The sequence below is a fragment of the Anser cygnoides genome, chromosome 5 (assembly GCF_040182565.1).
Source record: "Anser cygnoides isolate HZ-2024a breed goose chromosome 5, Taihu_goose_T2T_genome, whole genome shotgun sequence".
NCBI classification, from domain to species: domain Eukaryota; kingdom Metazoa; phylum Chordata; class Aves; order Anseriformes; family Anatidae; genus Anser; species Anser cygnoides.
Genome location: NC_089877.1, coordinates 5,663,480 through 5,681,633, shown reverse-complemented (window position 1 = coordinate 5,681,633; position 18,154 = coordinate 5,663,480). Strand labels below are relative to the sequence as shown.

General features: G+C 36.8%; 1 protein-coding gene across 6 annotated transcripts in view; it reads left to right on the top strand.

The window, feature by feature from the left end:
- The window catches only part of PIK3C2A (phosphatidylinositol-4-phosphate 3-kinase catalytic subunit type 2 alpha), a 49,613-nt gene extending 31,588 nt beyond the window's left edge, over positions 1 to 18,025 (top strand). For all 6 annotated transcript variants that reach the window (XM_048070201.2, XM_048070199.2, XM_048070200.2 and 3 more), the window contains exons 14-33: positions 689 to 797; positions 1,544 to 1,686; positions 2,313 to 2,501; positions 2,948 to 3,041; positions 3,309 to 3,403; positions 3,721 to 3,901; positions 4,494 to 4,598; positions 5,563 to 5,655; positions 6,412 to 6,541; positions 8,012 to 8,148; positions 8,803 to 8,972; positions 9,750 to 9,906; positions 10,332 to 10,441; positions 11,260 to 11,467; positions 13,614 to 13,738; positions 14,164 to 14,281; positions 14,378 to 14,459; positions 14,867 to 14,976; positions 15,213 to 15,338; positions 15,849 to 18,025. In XM_048070201.2, the coding sequence (XP_047926158.2) occupies positions 689 to 797; positions 1,544 to 1,686; positions 2,313 to 2,501; positions 2,948 to 3,041; positions 3,309 to 3,403; positions 3,721 to 3,901; positions 4,494 to 4,598; positions 5,563 to 5,655; positions 6,412 to 6,541; positions 8,012 to 8,148; positions 8,803 to 8,972; positions 9,750 to 9,906; positions 10,332 to 10,441; positions 11,260 to 11,467; positions 13,614 to 13,738; positions 14,164 to 14,281; positions 14,378 to 14,459; positions 14,867 to 14,976; positions 15,213 to 15,338; positions 15,849 to 16,031 (2,665 nt within the window). In that variant the 3' untranslated portion in view covers positions 16,032 to 18,025. The remainder of the gene's footprint in view (positions 1 to 688; positions 798 to 1,543; positions 1,687 to 2,312; positions 2,502 to 2,947; positions 3,042 to 3,308; positions 3,404 to 3,720; positions 3,902 to 4,493; positions 4,599 to 5,562; positions 5,656 to 6,411; positions 6,542 to 8,011; positions 8,149 to 8,802; positions 8,973 to 9,749; positions 9,907 to 10,331; positions 10,442 to 11,259; positions 11,468 to 13,613; positions 13,739 to 14,163; positions 14,282 to 14,377; positions 14,460 to 14,866; positions 14,977 to 15,212; positions 15,339 to 15,848) is intronic.
- Positions 18,026 to 18,154: the final 129 nt, after the last annotated feature.

Genomic DNA, 18,154 nt, shown 5'->3' with positions numbered 1-18,154 from the left:
AATTTTTATTGGCGCCACAAACTCCCAGTTAATCAATATTTACATAAATAAAGAACTGTTCTTTAAAGCATATGAATACCAAACCATTTCTTGAAATATACTGAAAGCTTGGCCATTGAGCGGTCTTTTGAGAGATATTTTCATTTTTAAAGATGGACAGAAGTCTGCTGTGCTTTGGATTACAATGCTTCTTGATTTATGAAATACCTTAGTTGTGCCTCATTACAGTTGGAAACTACTAACATTGGAAATAAATTGGCAAATATCAATGTCACCTGATATGCCCTAGGAGAACCTAGTAATGTGGAAAGTCCAGGGAAGTGATAATTTCTGTAATATTCATATGCTTATATCTTTCTTCTGAGAGGGTAAGGAGGTTCATGTGTTTAGTTTATTCCTCAGAGGCAAAAGTATTTGTTTTTTCTTTAAGAAGTTGAGAACGCTTCATTTAGCGGGGTCAACCATGTCAGCACCGAATTTTTCCTCTGCCTTTTTCAATAACAGATGTATGCAGGTTCAAGCATTCTAAGGGACTTAAAACATAAAACATGTCCAGTGAAAGGAAAAAATGGAAGTGACGCTTGATGGACGTGATCCCCTTTTTTAAGCTGATGTTATTTTAATAACTAATACTCCGTTGAAGTAAACAGATTTTGACACTAATACCTGTACATGCTTTTCCCCTCAGATTGCTAACTTGTGGGACAAAGCTCTTGCAACTCTGGACCTCATCGCATCCAAATCACGCATCAGGGATGGCCAGTAAGAAAGGAAATATGGAAAGAATAGTATTGCAGGTTATATATATGCTTCTGACTTGACTACATTTTGTGTGAATGTTGTGACTAACTCATACAAGAGTGGTAATAGATTGTTCTAGGGAGAGTGTAAATCTTTTCATATATGAAAGCCAGCATAGAATAGCGATTACTATCCTTTACGGGCAAGGGATAGAAAGCTGCATTAAATGTATACAACTCAGATATAGAATCACTATGTTGAAATTGGAGACATTGGAAATGCCTTAATAATACGTGCTATCAGTACTGGGAGAGAAAACCTTTGAAAAGCAATCTGTAGAAATGTGTGCTGAAAGGGGAGTTGTCTAGATCCAAGTAATAGCAATTCCAGTTTCTTCATAGAACATGAGTGCCTCTCATTCTCAATTCAGTGTCCAAATTTTGGTCCCAAGGGAAGGTACTTTGTTAGGCATGGCTTAGAACTCCCAAAATATGGTTAGAGTTGATGGTTTGATTGATACCACTGGGTATGTTTTTTAATAGTTCTGTGTTTACGCGAAGCTCTAAGCATCCTCATTTCACTTCAGAGGAGTACTCCGACTACTGGTTTGTACAACACCACAGTTGTCATACAGTTAAGGACCACAATTCTGTGGAATAATTGAGATGGGGGCAGGCAATATTCTGGAAGCAATACCTGAAAACTGTTACATGTGTAGAACTAAAGAATTCAGATGCCTAAACACTTGATGCTGCTGGAAAGGGGAGCTTTCTGCACTGTTCTTAAGAACTTTTTTTTTTAGGTTGACTTTCCATCCCATGCTTTTGATATTGAATATAAAATTCCTCAGGCTGCAAAGACTACTGTGCAACATTCCATAGAAACATTGGAAAAACCACTGAGAGAACGTCTCCTCGCCATTCTCTCTAAGGATAACACCATTGGGTATGTTCACCTCTTTGTAGCTATGATCGCTTTGTACATGACAATTGTACATCTAGGGTGTGCAATATTAATTGATGCTTAAGCTTCTTTAATGTGCTTCTAGTATATTTTGAAGACCTGTGGAGATTTAAATGAGATTGTATGAAACCTGCAAAATAATGGTGCTGACTTAATAAATTCACTTGTGTTTTCTCTGGCCAGTGCCATAATATTCTCCTGTTAGAAAACTGCTACTCTGCCTGGCTGCTGTATATGCCTATTTCTGCTTGATATTTCTTCAGTTACAAGGAGCAGTGACAATTTCAGCAGTTCATATGCCATGAAAGCATTTCTGGCAGGCTATCCTAGTCATCTGCACCGAACTAGCACGAACATTTTGGTTTATTTCAGATTACACTAAAACCTATTCTTGTCCTCTGAAATTTATAACTTTGAACAACTGTTTCCATAACATTTGAGTCTTGTTTTGCACCTGTTATAGATTTTTATGGAGGAAATAGCCATTTTACATGTCATTCTATTTTGTGTGCAAGGTTATCTGTACGTATACTGTGACCAGTAGCACTGGGGATATGTGGGTGATGTTCTGTAACTTGCGTTATAAACTAAAATGCTTTTGTCTGCAGGCTGTCAAAAGAAGATAAAGAATTTTTGTGGGAGAAGAGACATTATTGTCATACTCATACTAATAGCTTACCAAAAATACTGGCTAGTGCCCCTCACTGGGACTGGGCAAGTCTTCCAGAAATATATTCATTACTTCAGCAGTGGCCTCCTTTATCACCCTTAGCTGCACTGGAACTACTTGATTCAAAGTAAGAAAACAAAGTAAAGTTTTGTGTGTGTCAGACAAATGACTTTTCTTCAGTAGAAGATAAGCTAAATAAATAAATAAAAATAAATAATAATAAATAATAAATAAATAAAATTTCTCATACCTAACTTTATTCCGACAGGCTTAACCAAGTCATGTAGTCAAAGACTAACAGTTACGGTTAGGATTCTGAAATGTAATTTGTAACAGAAAGCAAGGTATATAGCAAAGCTATCAAGACTGAAATTTTGAGAGGTCGGTATGCTTGTCTTAAACACATGTGTTTGTGTCTTACGTAATGCCTTTGAAGCATCTGAAACCTGTAGGTCCTTTATCGAGCTGTTACAGACTTTATATTGATTCTTTTCTATCTAGCTAATCTTAAAAAAGGAAGTAAGTCCTACACAAACAGAACAAACTTAATGTGGATTTGTGATGACTTTCTAGGTTTGCTGATCAGGAAGTGCGAAATACAGCTATGAATTGGATAGAGACATTAAGTGATGATGAATTAACAGATTTCCTCCCTCAATTTGTGCAGGTAAGATTTACTGTTTACGCTGAAGTTTGAATTTTTTGCTCTTGAAAATCTGAAGGAGTCCCTGACTAGTAGTCATGGAAATGCAATTGCATACCTCTATACTTAATAACCTTAATTATTGCATAGGGTGGAAAACAATTTAAGTAGGTAGTTGCTCTGTGACTGTCCTCTGGATTTGTAGTGGTTCTATCAGTGTGCCAGTCATAAAATCTGTCTTCATCTAGAAGTAAATCTATATCCCATTTATTTAATTTTCTTTGCATTTAGGCATTGAAGTATGAAACTTACCTGGACAGTGCTCTTGTCCAATTTCTTTTGGCACGGGCATTGGGAAGTATCCGAATAGCACACTACCTTTACTGGTAAGATGTTCTCTGTTCCATTGTTCACATATGATAATTATAAGATTACTATTTCCGGAAAAAAATGCTGTCTTAATAGCACAGTTCATAACAAAGTTACATCAGATGAAGAGGAGACAAAATCTACATCCTGCTTTTTTCCGTGAAGAAACACAGTGCTTCTATGAGGCGCAAACTTCTTGCCTTTTAAATCAAGATACTGATTATATATGTGTGTATATAAAAAATACCTATTCGCTAAAATATTTCTCTGTTTGACTATTGCATTGTTCACAGTATTTCCTTGATGAAAATTTAATTTAAATCTGTTATTTCAGGCTTCTTAAGGATACGCTCTATGATTCAAAGTTTGGTGTAAGATATGAGCAAATTCTTGGAGCCTTTCTTTCAGTCTGTGGAAAAGGGTTGAGGGAAGAGCTGGAGAAGCAGACCAGGCTGGTTCAGCTTTTTGGAATGGTAGCAGAAAAAGTCAAGCAAACAGGTGTATCAGGTCGACAGGTGTGTAGATTAAATTTTTAATATTCTTTAAGAAGATTACCTTCAAAGCAATCCACTCAATTACCTTTTTAGTCTAAGTTCAATCAAATGATATATATATAGGAAGACTATGAATCTGTTGCTCTGCATTGTAGCAAGCTAATGACTTAAAGAAGTCAATGTCTTTGTCAAATTTGTTGTCAACTGCAGCATGGATTTGTGTGAGGTGATAAGGTAAGGAAGCGGGATGCTTTCTGTATACAGTAAGCAGGATTTAGATTTAAAGCTATTACTGCTGAAGAGTGATCCCCTTCTGCAAAAGAATGGGATATCTATATGATAAGAATGTAAGTTTACAGTTTGATAGAGTGGGATGCTATTATCTGATTCAGTCAGAAAACTTTAACAAAAAGGGATATTAGTATTGTACTGCTAAGCATATGCATTTTTTTAATAGCCAAAACAATAGTTAGAACTTATATTTGGTATTCCTTTGACACTGAGGAGTTAAAACATTGGTTACGGTGTATTTCAGATATAACTTTGTCCAGAAGTTTCCTGTAGATGCTCCAGTTAGTAGAATATCAGCTGAACTTTTTTTTTGTGTCTGCAGGCTGCTTTACAAAGTGGTATGGAACGTGTGCAGTCATTTTTCTTGAAGAACAAATGCCGTTTGCCTCTCAATCCCAGTCTTGTGGCAAAAGAACTAAATATTAAGGTACAGCACATTCATAGTTTTAAAACCTTTTTGTCACAATTACACATAGGCAAAGCTTTTACTAATTGGAAAATCGAGTTCTTGAAAGCTCTTTGCACTAGTTGGGGAGGGTTTTAATTAAAAATATAGATTGAAGGAGGGAGTAAAATTAGCTAAGAAAAGACTAAAGTTATCCTTGTATAAAACCAAGTGAAGGTACTTTTATTTAAAAAGGAAAAAGTAGTAGTTTATTACGTCTTCAGAGCCTGTCTGCTTTGAGACCAGCAATTCTGGCTGTAGTAAAGGAGAGAAATAAAGTACATGAAAAATATCTTGTTTGCAGTGGTAATCAAAACAGAAAAGTGAACAGATACCTGTTACTGGTTATGTCCAAGAGATGTACTAAATCAAGGGAGGCAAACAATAGCGTTATTTCATTATGAAGATCCAACAAATGATAGTGTAGGAGAAGCAGGTAATTTTCTCCAGAACTCTGCAAGGTTTGGCAATATCCGCTCTGACAACCTTGTTTATCACATTGTGCGTGACTAGGAACCTAAAGGTCTCTAACGCTGGATTTATTCCTATGTAGAGAGTTCTTTTGCTTTCCTTCTCTATTATATCTACTAATTAAACCACAGGTATGTACTTGAAAGCAGATAACAGAATATAGCAAGAGATACAAATAACTGTCTTTTATAATTAAAATTTAAAATAGTTGCTGATAAAATATTTATTCATATTTTACTCACTTTTCAAAATGTATAAACCATTACTGTTTTGCACTGTTGGCTTTCATACAAGAACTAAACGAGTATCAGCCGAAGAGCTCTTTATTCAAAAGAAGCACGTATTCACCACAATTGCAACGTTAAAAGTCTGAATATGCACATTGTGTGTCATACATGCTTGTTGTCAGAATGTCCTATTTTCTGGGCTAGCGGGAGTAGTCCTTTTCGAGTATTAACACTAAATCTACTTGTAGGCATGTTCTTTCTTCAGCTCCAATGCAGTACCACTGAAAGTTGCACTGATAAATGCAGACCCTCTGGGAGAAGAAATTAATGTGATGTTTAAGGTAGGCCTTATGTGTGTGGTGGAGAGAAAAATATTAAATGATAATGGATACCACTGGAACAGCGATTAAATTTACTGTAGATCAGTAAGCTTAGTTACTTTGTGAGTTTCCTCCTGTGCATCTAGAAACCATCCCTTCAGCTTAACAATTAGGAACGGATGTCTGAAAAAGGTTAATTTTCACTAAACAGCTAATTTTTATAATTGTAAAACTGGAAACTCCCACCTTAGTGCTGGCATGACACCATGTAAATGAACACCTCAGAATCTTGAAAGTATCCATAGAACTTCCCTGTTAGTCAGGAGAGTATGTTTTTCACAGATGATATGCACATCTGACATAACTGCTATGACCTTTCTAAAGCTGCATGGGATAACAGGTAGTGCTTGGAGTTAATGCGCTCTTTTAAGGACAAGTACAGTTTTCCTTGGAACAGCTATTACCTAGCATCTTCTCAGAGAGGTCGTAAAGCTTTAATGATAAAAAGGAATAAGAAACGCTGTAGTGTTTTTGTAAAATTTCTCTAAATATTACAATTTCAAAAGTTAACCAACATTTGAACAAGTGGTACGATCTGAAAGTCAGTCTACTGCATGTGAAAATGGTATGTGTAGTTTCTCTTATTAAATTCGTAGCTGCGAGGATATAAGTAGCATAATGCATCCCTTACTAGAAATGTAAAGCAATTAAAATCTGAAACTTAGTTTTGCTGAAAGCATTTTATGTCTCCAGTTAACATTTATTTTTCCATTTAAGGTTGGAGAAGATCTGCGACAAGATATGTTGGCTTTACAAATGATTAAGATTATGGATAAGATCTGGCTGCAGGAGGGACTAGATCTACGGATGGTTATCTTCAAATGTCTCTCAACTGGAAAAGATCGAGGTGCAAAACCAGATGCTGTTTATAATCCAGTTGGTGTCTTCCCTCCTGCTCTCCACCTCCCCCCCCCAACTTTTTGTCATGCTCATAGAGAAAATTTCTACTCAAAGGCAGGCTCAAGAAACAGTGGAAAGCCAAAGGCCTTCTTTACAAGGAACTTCCATATTCAAAAGTATAGAAAGTTGAATTGTTTGGAATTCCCTGGTGGCTGAGTTGCATTTAAATTTGTTTCTTCTCTTGAGTCCTGAGGTTTATGCATTCTGCTGTTGATGAACTGTGGTACAAATGCATAAATGTAACAATAAAAGCTTAAGGCTTCTGGTGTTCGTACTGCAACACAGGAAACTAATGGTGCCTTGGCAGTCCTGATTCTGAAATTTAGTTATGGTGAAAGAATGTATTCAAGTCCAAACTGACATTATAAGGTATTTGGAATCTGCTGAAGTTGAGTCAGGGAGTATTGAAACACTGCGTCCATTTTCTAGCCCTCCTAGAATTAACGTGATATGCTTCTCAAAGTTCCTTGGGAATGTGAGGCTTTTAGGTTTGAAACTTAAATCACAGAACTTAAGATTGCCTCGCACCCTGAACGCGCTTTTTGCTAGTTTAGTTGCTAATTCTCTAGAGGTAGCCAATAGGAAACACATATCTTTAAGAGCATGTGTAGAAACTTATTTTTTCAGCCAGTCCTTAGAACAGCATGATGAAAACTCCCAAATAAATAAAGATGATGGAAATTCAGGTTTGCAAAACTAAGCAAAAAGGTTCGATTTATGTAAGACTTTGTTTTTTCAAGAAACAGATGACATTTCTTCCTACTTTAAGCAATGAATTGATGGCATAGCATGTTACATTTTTGTTGCTGCTCATATTAGTATTCCTAAAGCATGTGAAGGATTAAAGTGAAAAATAAAAAAGATGTAAATCGCAGATTTGCCTGTAGTAGCTCTCACCAGGATAGAAGTAAAATTCTTTTACTCACGTCAGTGTTTTCCTTTTATGATCTAGCTATACAAATATTTTTAGTAAATGGTATCTCCAAAATAAGGCCACATGTAAATCCCACTCTGCCTTATTTCTGAAGCAAGAGTCTGGTCTATTTCAACACTCAACAGCCATTAGAAGTTGTTACATTGTGTCTGTGAGGAATGTCAGTATCAAAATGTTTTACAGTTATAGACCAATACTAGTTTATGTAGTAGAAAGTAAATTACACAGTAATGCTTTCAGAGAACAATTTCTATGTGCATCGTAGCATCCAAAACTAATTGTAGTAAAGCAAGCCTAACTTGGATCTCTACACATGCTTCATGGCGTGCCTTGTAATAAGTCTTTTTAAGTAGGAGTCAATTTTGAAAGAAGCAAATCTGAAATTATAAAATTCATCACTGTTAAGAGACTTTCTACCAAATAGTGAAAACACAATGCAACTTAAGGAGATAATAAATATATTTTGTTCTATTTTATACGAAGGCATGGTAGAACTCGTTCCTGCTTCAGAAACTCTTAGGAAAATTCAAGTGGAATATGGGGTGACGGGTTCTTTTAAAGACAAACCTCTGGCAGAATGGTTGCGGAAGTATAATCCTACAGAGGAAGAATATGAAAAGGTAACCTTTTCATTGTTCCTTTGAAGATCTTTCAAAAGGGATAAATACCATTTTAAAGAATGTAATTCTTACTCTACATCTTCCATTGAAATTCTCGTTTGCAATTTCCAGGAAACTTATTTTTTTTCCCTATTTTTCAAAAAGAGTAAATGAAAATTCCTTATGTACAGGGGATTAACTACAAATGAGTCAGATGAATTCTCAGGATTCACTTCGGAGGGGGGTTATTGGATATAGAAAAAAATTAAACTTTAAGATAGGAAGGAATGGTAGCTCTCTTCATTGTGGTTTAGGAGCAGTGCTTCTTGGGACATAGGATGCCAAAAGTAAAACGTTTTGTATTGGCTATGATGCTGTTACAACACATTAGAAAGTAAATCTCTTGTACCCTTTTCACTGTTTGCTTACTTCTTACATCTTGTGATTTGTCTTCAACTCCTCCTTTCTCTTGTATTTATTAAAAAAAAAAAAAACTTGCTGGAGAGTGTGATTTCTAAAGATTTTTGCAAAGAACACTCGAAAAGGAATTTTAGGATCTGGCTTGTCTGACTTGAATTTTACCCTTGTCAAGATTGACTATTGAATGTATGAATGCTGTTTTTCCCATTGACACTTGTTCTCAATTGACTTTTTTTTTTTCTCTCTCCTTCCCAGGCTTCAGAAAACTTCATTTATTCTTGTGCAGGATGCTGTGTAGCTACTTATGTGTTGGGAATTTGTGACCGCCACAACGATAACATAATGCTTCGAAACACAGGGCATATGTTTCACATCGACTTTGGAAAATTTTTGGGTCACGCACAAATGTTTGGTAGCTTTAAAAGGTATTTTCTGTAGCTAAGCAATGTAGAGAATGAAGTGATTTTTTTAAAGTATATATTTATAGGCATTATAAGCATTAACATTTAAATTCCTGATGAGTGATGTTCTCAGTTAGAAGCCAATATCTTCCACTTTAACCACTAAGTTTCCAGAATGCATTCAAACTTGTTTGTATAGAATTCATTCCGTAAAGTCTCCAGCTTTCTGTTTCCATGTTATATCTCTAGAACTATTTTAAGCCAAAGCACATAGGTGTATCTTTCAAATAAAATGCTTATTATGTAAATTTTATCAATGAATGAATAATTGAGTGCCAGAAATGTTACATAATCCAAATACCTCTGAGTGTGAAACAAATGAAAACAGTCACTGGCTTATAAAACAGTAGTGAATGCCAACGTTAGAGACAAGAGCGAGCAGCAAGTTTGTCTTTACTACTCCTCTGCATTGGGGAAGATGGTTTATGTCATCAGGACAGAGAAGTTCAGGTGACAATATATTCGCTGCATTTTTATCAGTGTGTTATGGCTTCTAGAAATGAGGGACGAAAGGCACTGTAAGGTAACCTGGCTTCTAAGCATTGCTCTGGGCAATCTGTAGGTCCGGTGCCGTGTTAATGTGTTGGGAATCAAAGATGGCAGTAAGCAGCTGATCCCAAACTAGAAAAGTAATGTGGTATTAATGGATTATTTGATACGAATACCTGGGAGTGGAGGGAAGCACGTGACAAAGTGAATAGACCTTATAATCAACATAGAAATTCTGTGCTTTTTGGACAGGGATCGGGCTCCTTTTGTGCTAACATCAGATATGGCCTATGTCATTAACGGTGGTGAAAAACCGACTATTCGCTTTCAATTGTTTGTGGATCTCTGTTGTCAAGCTTACAATTCGATAAGGAAACACGCAAACCTCTTCCTTAACCTACTTTCCCTGGTAAGCATTGTATTAAATTCAGTTGAAACTTGATAGATCTGTAATGTTGGCTCATATTACATTCTAAGCTTTTTATGGTGCCGGAACTCTTGCATGTCTTTAGAAGCCAGAAATATCAGATGTACTTTTGGGGAAGGTTTTATGTGGTGAATTTTTTTAGGCTCCTTTTTAACTACCTACCTATTTCCTGAGAATGTAAAACTTCAAAAATACCATAAATTACACCGCAAAGCTCTGTTAGGTGCTTTTAAGTCAGCAGAGGTAAGACAAGGGAATAAATGCTGATTGGAAGGAATTATTTGTCTATATCTGTTAGCATTCAGCAATTTATTGCAGCTTCACTTAAGTTTGAAGGTCTAAGAATTTTAATTATTTCCACATAAGAATGTTTATTACATTAAAACTGCAAATGTAATTTCCTACAGATGCTTTCTTCTGGATTACCAGAACTAAGTGGTATTCAGGACTTGAAGTATGTCCAGGATGCTCTTCAGCCCCAAACAACAGATGCAGAAGCTACCATTTTCTTTACAAGGTACTGGATAAGTGAAAGAACTAAAATAACCACCAGCATCATTCTTCTGATGGGAGCTTCCTGCTTTGGTGAAAATTTACTAAGGACGTTCACAAGCATATCTGTAGAAGTTGAGTTAGTTGCATTGTACAATCGCAGAATACCAATCAGTGAACCAGTAAACTGCATAAGTAAGACCAGTTTCATATATGATTAATGCTTGTGCTAAGATACTTCGCCTTTAAAAGTAACCTCATGCAAAAGAATGGTTTGGAAGAGTGAGAGCAAGCAATTCTATTCTGCTGTTTGAGACTTGCATTTTGAATGCATCCAAGTTCCTTAATAGCAGTGTATGTGTTGGTATCCTTGAAATGCATGCAGTGTAAAGAAGCTTTCCAAAAAGTGCTTTAGTATGCTGGGGAGGGAAGGATGACACTCCAATATAGCAAGTGGGTGTGTGCATATAGTGTAACTGAGTTGTTGCTATGTGTTACAAAATGTGTTATTGTAATGCATTTTAAATATATGGGGGGGGGGGGGACAGACTGCAATAGTATGCATGTAATTTTTTAATTTTTTTTTGTTACTAACTCTGGAAAACTGTTGCTTCTTGGATAACAACCAGTTCCAAAGTTCGAATACAGAATCTCCTGTTAAATGCTTGTGTGGTGCTATTTATATAGCTCATCGGTCAATTTTAGTTTAAAAACTCTGTTTCTCTGTCATTAATAACTTGGTTTTTTATTTTTCTTAAAGACTTAAAATTTGTCTGATTGACAGAACAATTTTTGTGTTCTGAAATGCGCTCTAGTATTTGAAGTTACTTTTTTCTTCCGTAGGTTGATTGAATCCAGTCTAGGAAGCGTTGCCACAAAGTTTAATTTTTTCATTCATAACTTGGCTCAGCTCCGTTTCTCAGGTCTACCATCTAATGATGAACCCATCCTTTCATTTTCTGCTAAGACATATTCTCTGAAACAAGATGGCCGAATCAAACAAGTGTCTGTGTTTACATATCAGAAGAGATATAATCCAGATAAACATTATGTGAGTATGTAGAATCCCTTTCCATGCATTTTCTTCCAACGAGATCCGTTCTCCGTCTTGCTCTAAGTTCAGTACATAGTCACAAAGAGTTAGTCCAGGTGTGACTTGCCTGGTTTAGCCTTCAGTAGCTACCTTTGAGATAGACAGCTAGGTTTCCTTTATTGTCAGATATTAAGTAAATACAGCCTTACATGTTGAATTATGCACTGATGACAGATAAGGATGAGCTTAAAAATTTTCTGAATTCTGACCGCATAGACTATAAGGGGAGCCTGGACATGTGCACACCCAACTGAGCCCCACTGTGGGTGAAGTAAAACCAAAACCCACCACTGAAATCTAGATCTTACTGGGAATGGGCCTGCTTGCTTGCTTCCTGAAGAAGAGCAGAGCTGTACTGGGTCTGACCGGGATGGAGTTAACTTTCTTCACGGGAGCCCATTTGGTGCTGTTTTGGATTTACGGCCGTTGGTTTGGCTGTTGCCAAACAGCAGTTGTCCATTGCCAAGCCTTTCTCTTTTTTACCCCGTTCCGCAGCTGCCTCCTGCAGTGAGTGGGCTTTAGGTGGGCGAGGAGTTGGGAGGGGACACAGCAGCTGACTGGAACTGACCAGAGATGTTCCATACCCTGGCATATCATGCTTGGCTTAAAAAATAAAAGGGAAGAAGAGGGGCTGGGGGGTGGGAGAAGAAGTGGGTGGGAAACCATCTTCCAAGGTGGCTGTTGCTTGGAGACTGACTGGGTATGGGTCTGCATATGGGAGGTGGTGAGAAATTGCATTTGCATCACCTCCTGCCTTTCCACCCCAAGGACTGTCTTTTTGTCTCAACTTTGAGTCTTCTTACTTGGCTTTTATTCTCTCCCCTGTTCTGACAGTTGGAGTGTGGGAGTGAGCAAGCAGCTGTGTGACTGCTTAGCTGCTGGCCAGGCTAAACCCACAACTTGGTTGCTAAAGTAGAGATTGGTATTTTTGACATCTAAGAATGTTCTTCAAAATGAAGACGCACCTTGAAAAGTATCCAGAAAAAAGCGTAAAGGGCAGAAGTAACAGCAAACAATACAATTTGGGATTTTGATAGACCTGGCTTACACTTTAAGACTTTTATGGATAATCATATCCCTATGAAGATGTGCAACAATGTTATTTCCTTCCTTATTATCGTTATTTCACTATGGCTGTTTGCTGGCCTAGACTAGTTTAGCCCAAGTTACTTTTTCCTCAAGTTGATTTTAAAAGTGCTATGCTAATATGGTAACGTGTATCTGTTTCCAAGTTGCCTTTGCTGTGAATGACTTAATCTCCTAGACACCACGTAGGTAAGTTAGAGTAAAGATAAATAATTCCAGAGTCGAAGAAAAGCTTTGCAGTGAATCACTGTATTATTAATGTATTTGAGTACTCCTGATCTAAGCCAAGGCAGCCTTTTATTTTCCAGGAAATTGCTAAGGTGATGTGATCTGCTTCTGTTAAAAAAAAAAAACAACAAAAAAACAAACAAACAAAAAAAAAATCTCTAACTTCTTTGCCCATAAATTGAATCCACTGAACTTAATTTTCCGTGCAGTTTTTCAACTTCCATTTCCCTTTTATAATGACATGAATAACGGCATCCTAGGGATGTATCACCAGTATTTTTTTTTGAAGTTCCTTTTATATAATGCAGTACATCTACATCTGTCCAGCATATTTAAAAAGTTGAATCCATTAGAATCGTAGAGAATTAGACTGGGGAGGAAGAAGCCATTAGGTTCCTCCATAGTCTGCACCTGTAAATTTTCACAGTAGTACTGGCTGCGCAGGTATGTGGCTAGATAAAGTCTTGCACTGATCTATTAAAAGTTTGTTCACCTGCTATACTCTATGAACTTAGAATGAGGCTTAGAAGTGGGAATGCTGACAGCTTAGCTTTAACTACTTTTATCCCACTGTCAGATGTGGACCTACATTATGGGAAAATCATGTAATGTTACTTTGCATTACAGTAGGGCTATTAATAATTCTAACTTTAAAATTCAAACAGTGTTACTGGGAAACATGCAGGAGAAAGATGACCGTAGTAGGAGGAGTTAATTGTTAAAATACGGTCACACAAAGTCAGTTCTATAACATTACTACTACTGTCTCTTTTTTCTGTATTTTTGACAGATATATGTAGTGAGAGTTTTGAGAGAAGGGCAAGCTGAGCCAACATTTGTTTTCCGAACATTTGATGAGTTCCAGGAGCTCCACAACAAACTTGGCATTCTCTTTCCTCTTTGGAAGTTACCAGGGTATGTTCCTCACTCACTCATCACTGTTATAATGAGCAAAATATAATGCACTGCTAATAATATAATGCAGCAAAAAATGATTCCAACTGGGTGGAGTTAAAGATCGCTTCTCAGCAGTTTTGCCTCCATTTCAAGCTAAGTAGACCTCAGAGATGGCGATTAAGGGAGAAAATTGTCATCTTGAAGTATTATGGAGGAGAGCCAGAGGACCAACACGGTATCTTTAGTTTGTGATATATCATTTGTAACAGTTACCTATAAACGTTTCTTTACCTTTTTAAAACATCATTGCCTATTAGCATGCCGTACCTCCACTCACTGTAAAAAGGGATGTTAATGCTTCAGGATGGAAATTGCAATGACATTTTTACTGCACTAACTTCAAGGAAATTAACTAAAACCTTTATATTGTTCTCCCCTTACAGCTTTCCTAACAAGATGGTTCTGGGAAGAACACACATAAAAGATGTAGCTGCTAAAAGAAAAGTCGAGCTCAACAGCTACATACAGAGTCTGATGAACAGTTCTTCAGAGGTGTCAGAAGTGAGTTCAAGTAACTTGAGCAAATCCAATGAAGGTTTTCAAATTTTAATGCTCATTACCATTTAATCTAATATGTAACGTTTCTTCCAAATCTAGTGTGATCTTGTCTATACATTTTTCCATCCACTGCTTCGTGATGACAAAGTGGAAGGAATAGACGGAATAGCCAGATCTACAGGTAGGTACTATTTTCAGGGCAGGAGGTGTGATATTTATAAATTGGGTGACTGTAGAATGACACCTTTTTCATGTGTTTTATAAGGAATCTTTTAAAATTAACTGCAGTTTTCCCTCCTTGAGATTTTGTATAGCATTCCTTCTTTACAGATGTGCTTGCGTACAGTTACTAGGAAATGAAAAAGCATACCAAAAATTGCAACAGTATGTGTCATCACTTAGGTTTGCTTGTGACTTGAATAAATTATTTAAGTTCTTACTCTAAACTTCCAGGTTGGTTCTTACAAGAGAATGCAAAAATCTTTTAAAAAATGTCCTTTTTTTTTTTTTTTGCCTGTAAATAATTAGTGTAGTACTGATGATGATATACAAATATTACAAAGGAAATAATTATATATTTTTTCTCAGATGCAAGTCCATCAAGTCCTACCTCAGGCAAAGTGGGAGGAGAAGTGAAGCTATCCATATCATATAGAAACAGCACTCTGTTTATCATGGTGATGCACATTAAAGATCTGGTAAGTAAGAGGAGATGAGCTCCCTGCCAAAAACTGTTTCTATTTTGTCAATTACCTTCTTGAATTGGATTGATGTAGAGATGATGGAAGTGTATCTCTTCCTACAAATTCTCCAACCGCTAACCTAAATCAGCTGCTGGTTTTGGTTATGTTGATGGCTAAGACTAGCAATTTGAAAATAATCAAATGGGCATGCTCTACTTAATTTTCTAACTTGACTTGGTTTTGGATTGTAGGTTACAGAAGATGGTGCAGATCCAAATCCGTATGTGAAAACATACTTATTGCCAGACACGCACAAAACATCCAAACGCAAAACCAAAATCTCCCGGAAGACGAGAAATCCAACTTTCAATGAAATGGCAAGTTAAAATTTATGTGACATCTCCCTGTAGTTACAGTCTTTTATTCTAAGCAGTAATTAAAATAACGTCTAAATAAATCTGTAAAGATATATGAATTTAAAAGGAACTTGTTTCAAAACTTTGCCCTGTTTAAAAAATAAAAAAATCAGAATAGGTAAATGTACTGTTACAAATGAAATTTCTGACTCTGACTTTGAGGAGTGATGGAGAGAAGTAAAGGAATCTTAAAATTAAACATTGTCTCCCACCCCCGATTCATTGATTCAGGATGAGGAAAAGAATTAATTCAGAACTCTTGGTGTGTAAAAAGTACTTGCATCTGAAAACACTGGTCCTCTTAAACGCTTAAGAGCACAAAACAAAATCTGCATGTGCTTCAGCCTAGTCTCTGAGAAACAGACGTACTGCATGGTCATAAAGTATCAGTGGCTAGGCAGTCAGAAAAAAGGAGTAATCCTTGTAATTTCATTTGGATAACCAAAAAATTCTTGACTTCTTACCTTCTAGCTTGTGTACAGTGGATATAGCATGGAGACTCTGAAACAGAGAGAACTTCAGTTAAGTGTGCTCAGTGCGGAATCATTACGAGAGAACTTCTTCCTGGGTGGAATTACACTCTCTCTAAAGGACTTCAACTTAAGCAAGGAGACTGTTAACTGGTATCGACTAACTGCTGTACCATATCTATGAACTTTTTCCAACACCTGAGTAAGAACAGAACAGATGTATTCACTTGTGCTTTGTGCATCTTCCTACTTGAAAATAACTTGTACATCTTAAAATAAGAACCTCTGCATTTCAACAGACATGTTGGACCAACCTTCGTGAAGCCTAATTTGAAGGATTTCTAGAAATCCATTGCTGGATTATTTTTATGCAATGTTATCAAAGCATTATTACAAGTCTTTCTTAAGAGCTGCAGGTAAAGGAAGGTGTTTTTAAACCATCCACAACAGTAAGATGAACAGTTTGACCATGCTGGCTGGTTAAACCATAACTTAATCGTTAGGCTTGGGGATATAATGCATTTTTGCTTTATAATTTTTTTTGTAATCCGTTTTATGTCATTCATGGCATAATGCTGGAGGATATCAAAGAAACTATGTACTTTTAGGATTACACTCATGCTATTAACTAAACATCACAGAAGCAGTGACGGGTAAAATTTCTGTGGCTTCACACACGCCTGTAGAAATTAAGGTTGAAGGGCTGGAAAAATTCTTTAGCATTGCATTTATTTCCAGATGCATGCTTCTCAAAGATTTATTGGAGCGAGTGCCAATAATGGAAGTTGTAAATAATGGTGCCTTATAATTCAAATGCTTCTCTTTTACCTCATTCCTGGTATTTAAATATGTATACACGTTAACTTTCTGCTCCTTAAAGAGGGGTAACGTTCTCATATTTGATAACTTGCAGATTCTAGTAGAAGTCTTTTCCTGAGATGTGTTAATTAGAGATAAAATCGCTTATGCTGATCTCCAGTGCAACCTAAAATTTTGTACCCCATCTTCTACCCATGATCTCCAATGCCAGTGAAGACTGTCTGAATGTGATGCCGTAGGAAATGCATCCAGGTTATCAGTGTTTTACAACAGTGCAAAAATTCTAGAACTTAAATAACAGCAGTGATTAAATGTATAACAGATTTGGACACTAAATCGAAGTGGCACTTGCACCTACGTTACTTACCTGTACATCCGTGTAAATGATGGCCTCTACGTAAAAAGCACAACTGCTGGATATTTGCAGGCCAGAAATAAGTGGCATTAACAGAACTTTTTGAGCGAGGAATTTGGTTGCACTTTTTTCTTTTTCCATTTGACAGCAACAGTAATTCCACTTAAAAAAAAAAATATAAAAATTTCAAGCAGCACTAGATTTGAAATATACTGTGATAGTGGAGTACAAATACGACTTACTGTCTCCTGTTAATACCACTGGTTACTTAATTAGGTAGTTTCTGCACTACAGGTATAGTGTTCTTACTCACCTTACTCGGTGTTTAGGGTGATTATGTTCTGTCTAGACAAAGCGATAGAGTTAAGTTTCACACTTTAATGGTAAATGTTGAAGCGTGTTTGAGAAAGGGTGACAGACTCTCAGCGCTGAGTATGACTAGAAGTAAAATTTACAACGATGAATGAAAACTCAATCCAGGAACGTCCTCTGCCTACCCAACACTAAAAAGCTTGTTCAGAATCTGATTTTATTCCCCTGCTACTGACCAATCTCCCTTCAGTACAGAAGCAAGAAGTAAACTTGAATCTCTTGGTGCCTAAAATAGTTATGGTCCAATCTCTTAGGAATTATTGCAATTAAAAAGCTAAGAATATCTTGAATGTTAGAAACTGGGTTGATGCTAATGGACACTAACAACTCCCAAATCCCAGTTTTATTAAGTATCTTCTGCATATTCTTCATTTAGTACATAGCCTGTAAATAGTATTCTATGTAACTGACTAGATATATTTCCTGCTCACTTGATGCTTTTGAGACTTACTCCATTCCATCACTAGAATCACAAGTCACTTAAACACAGGAAAGTAGACTACTGTTTTTGTGAAACGTTCCGTTGTGAAATAAAACGAAAGCAATATGTACTGCCTTTTTCGCAGTTCGCTATTGAAGCACAGTGTCTTACAGCACAAAATACGAATAAACCGAAATAATTTTAAAACGGTTTTGATGGTCGTGTGGTCACTGGTGAGAAACGCGTGGCGCCGCGTTGCCGCTAGCGCTCGCCCTGACGCACCGCACCTCGGCGGCCCTCAGGGGGCCCCTCAGCGGGCGGGGCGCTGCTCGCGGCCGCG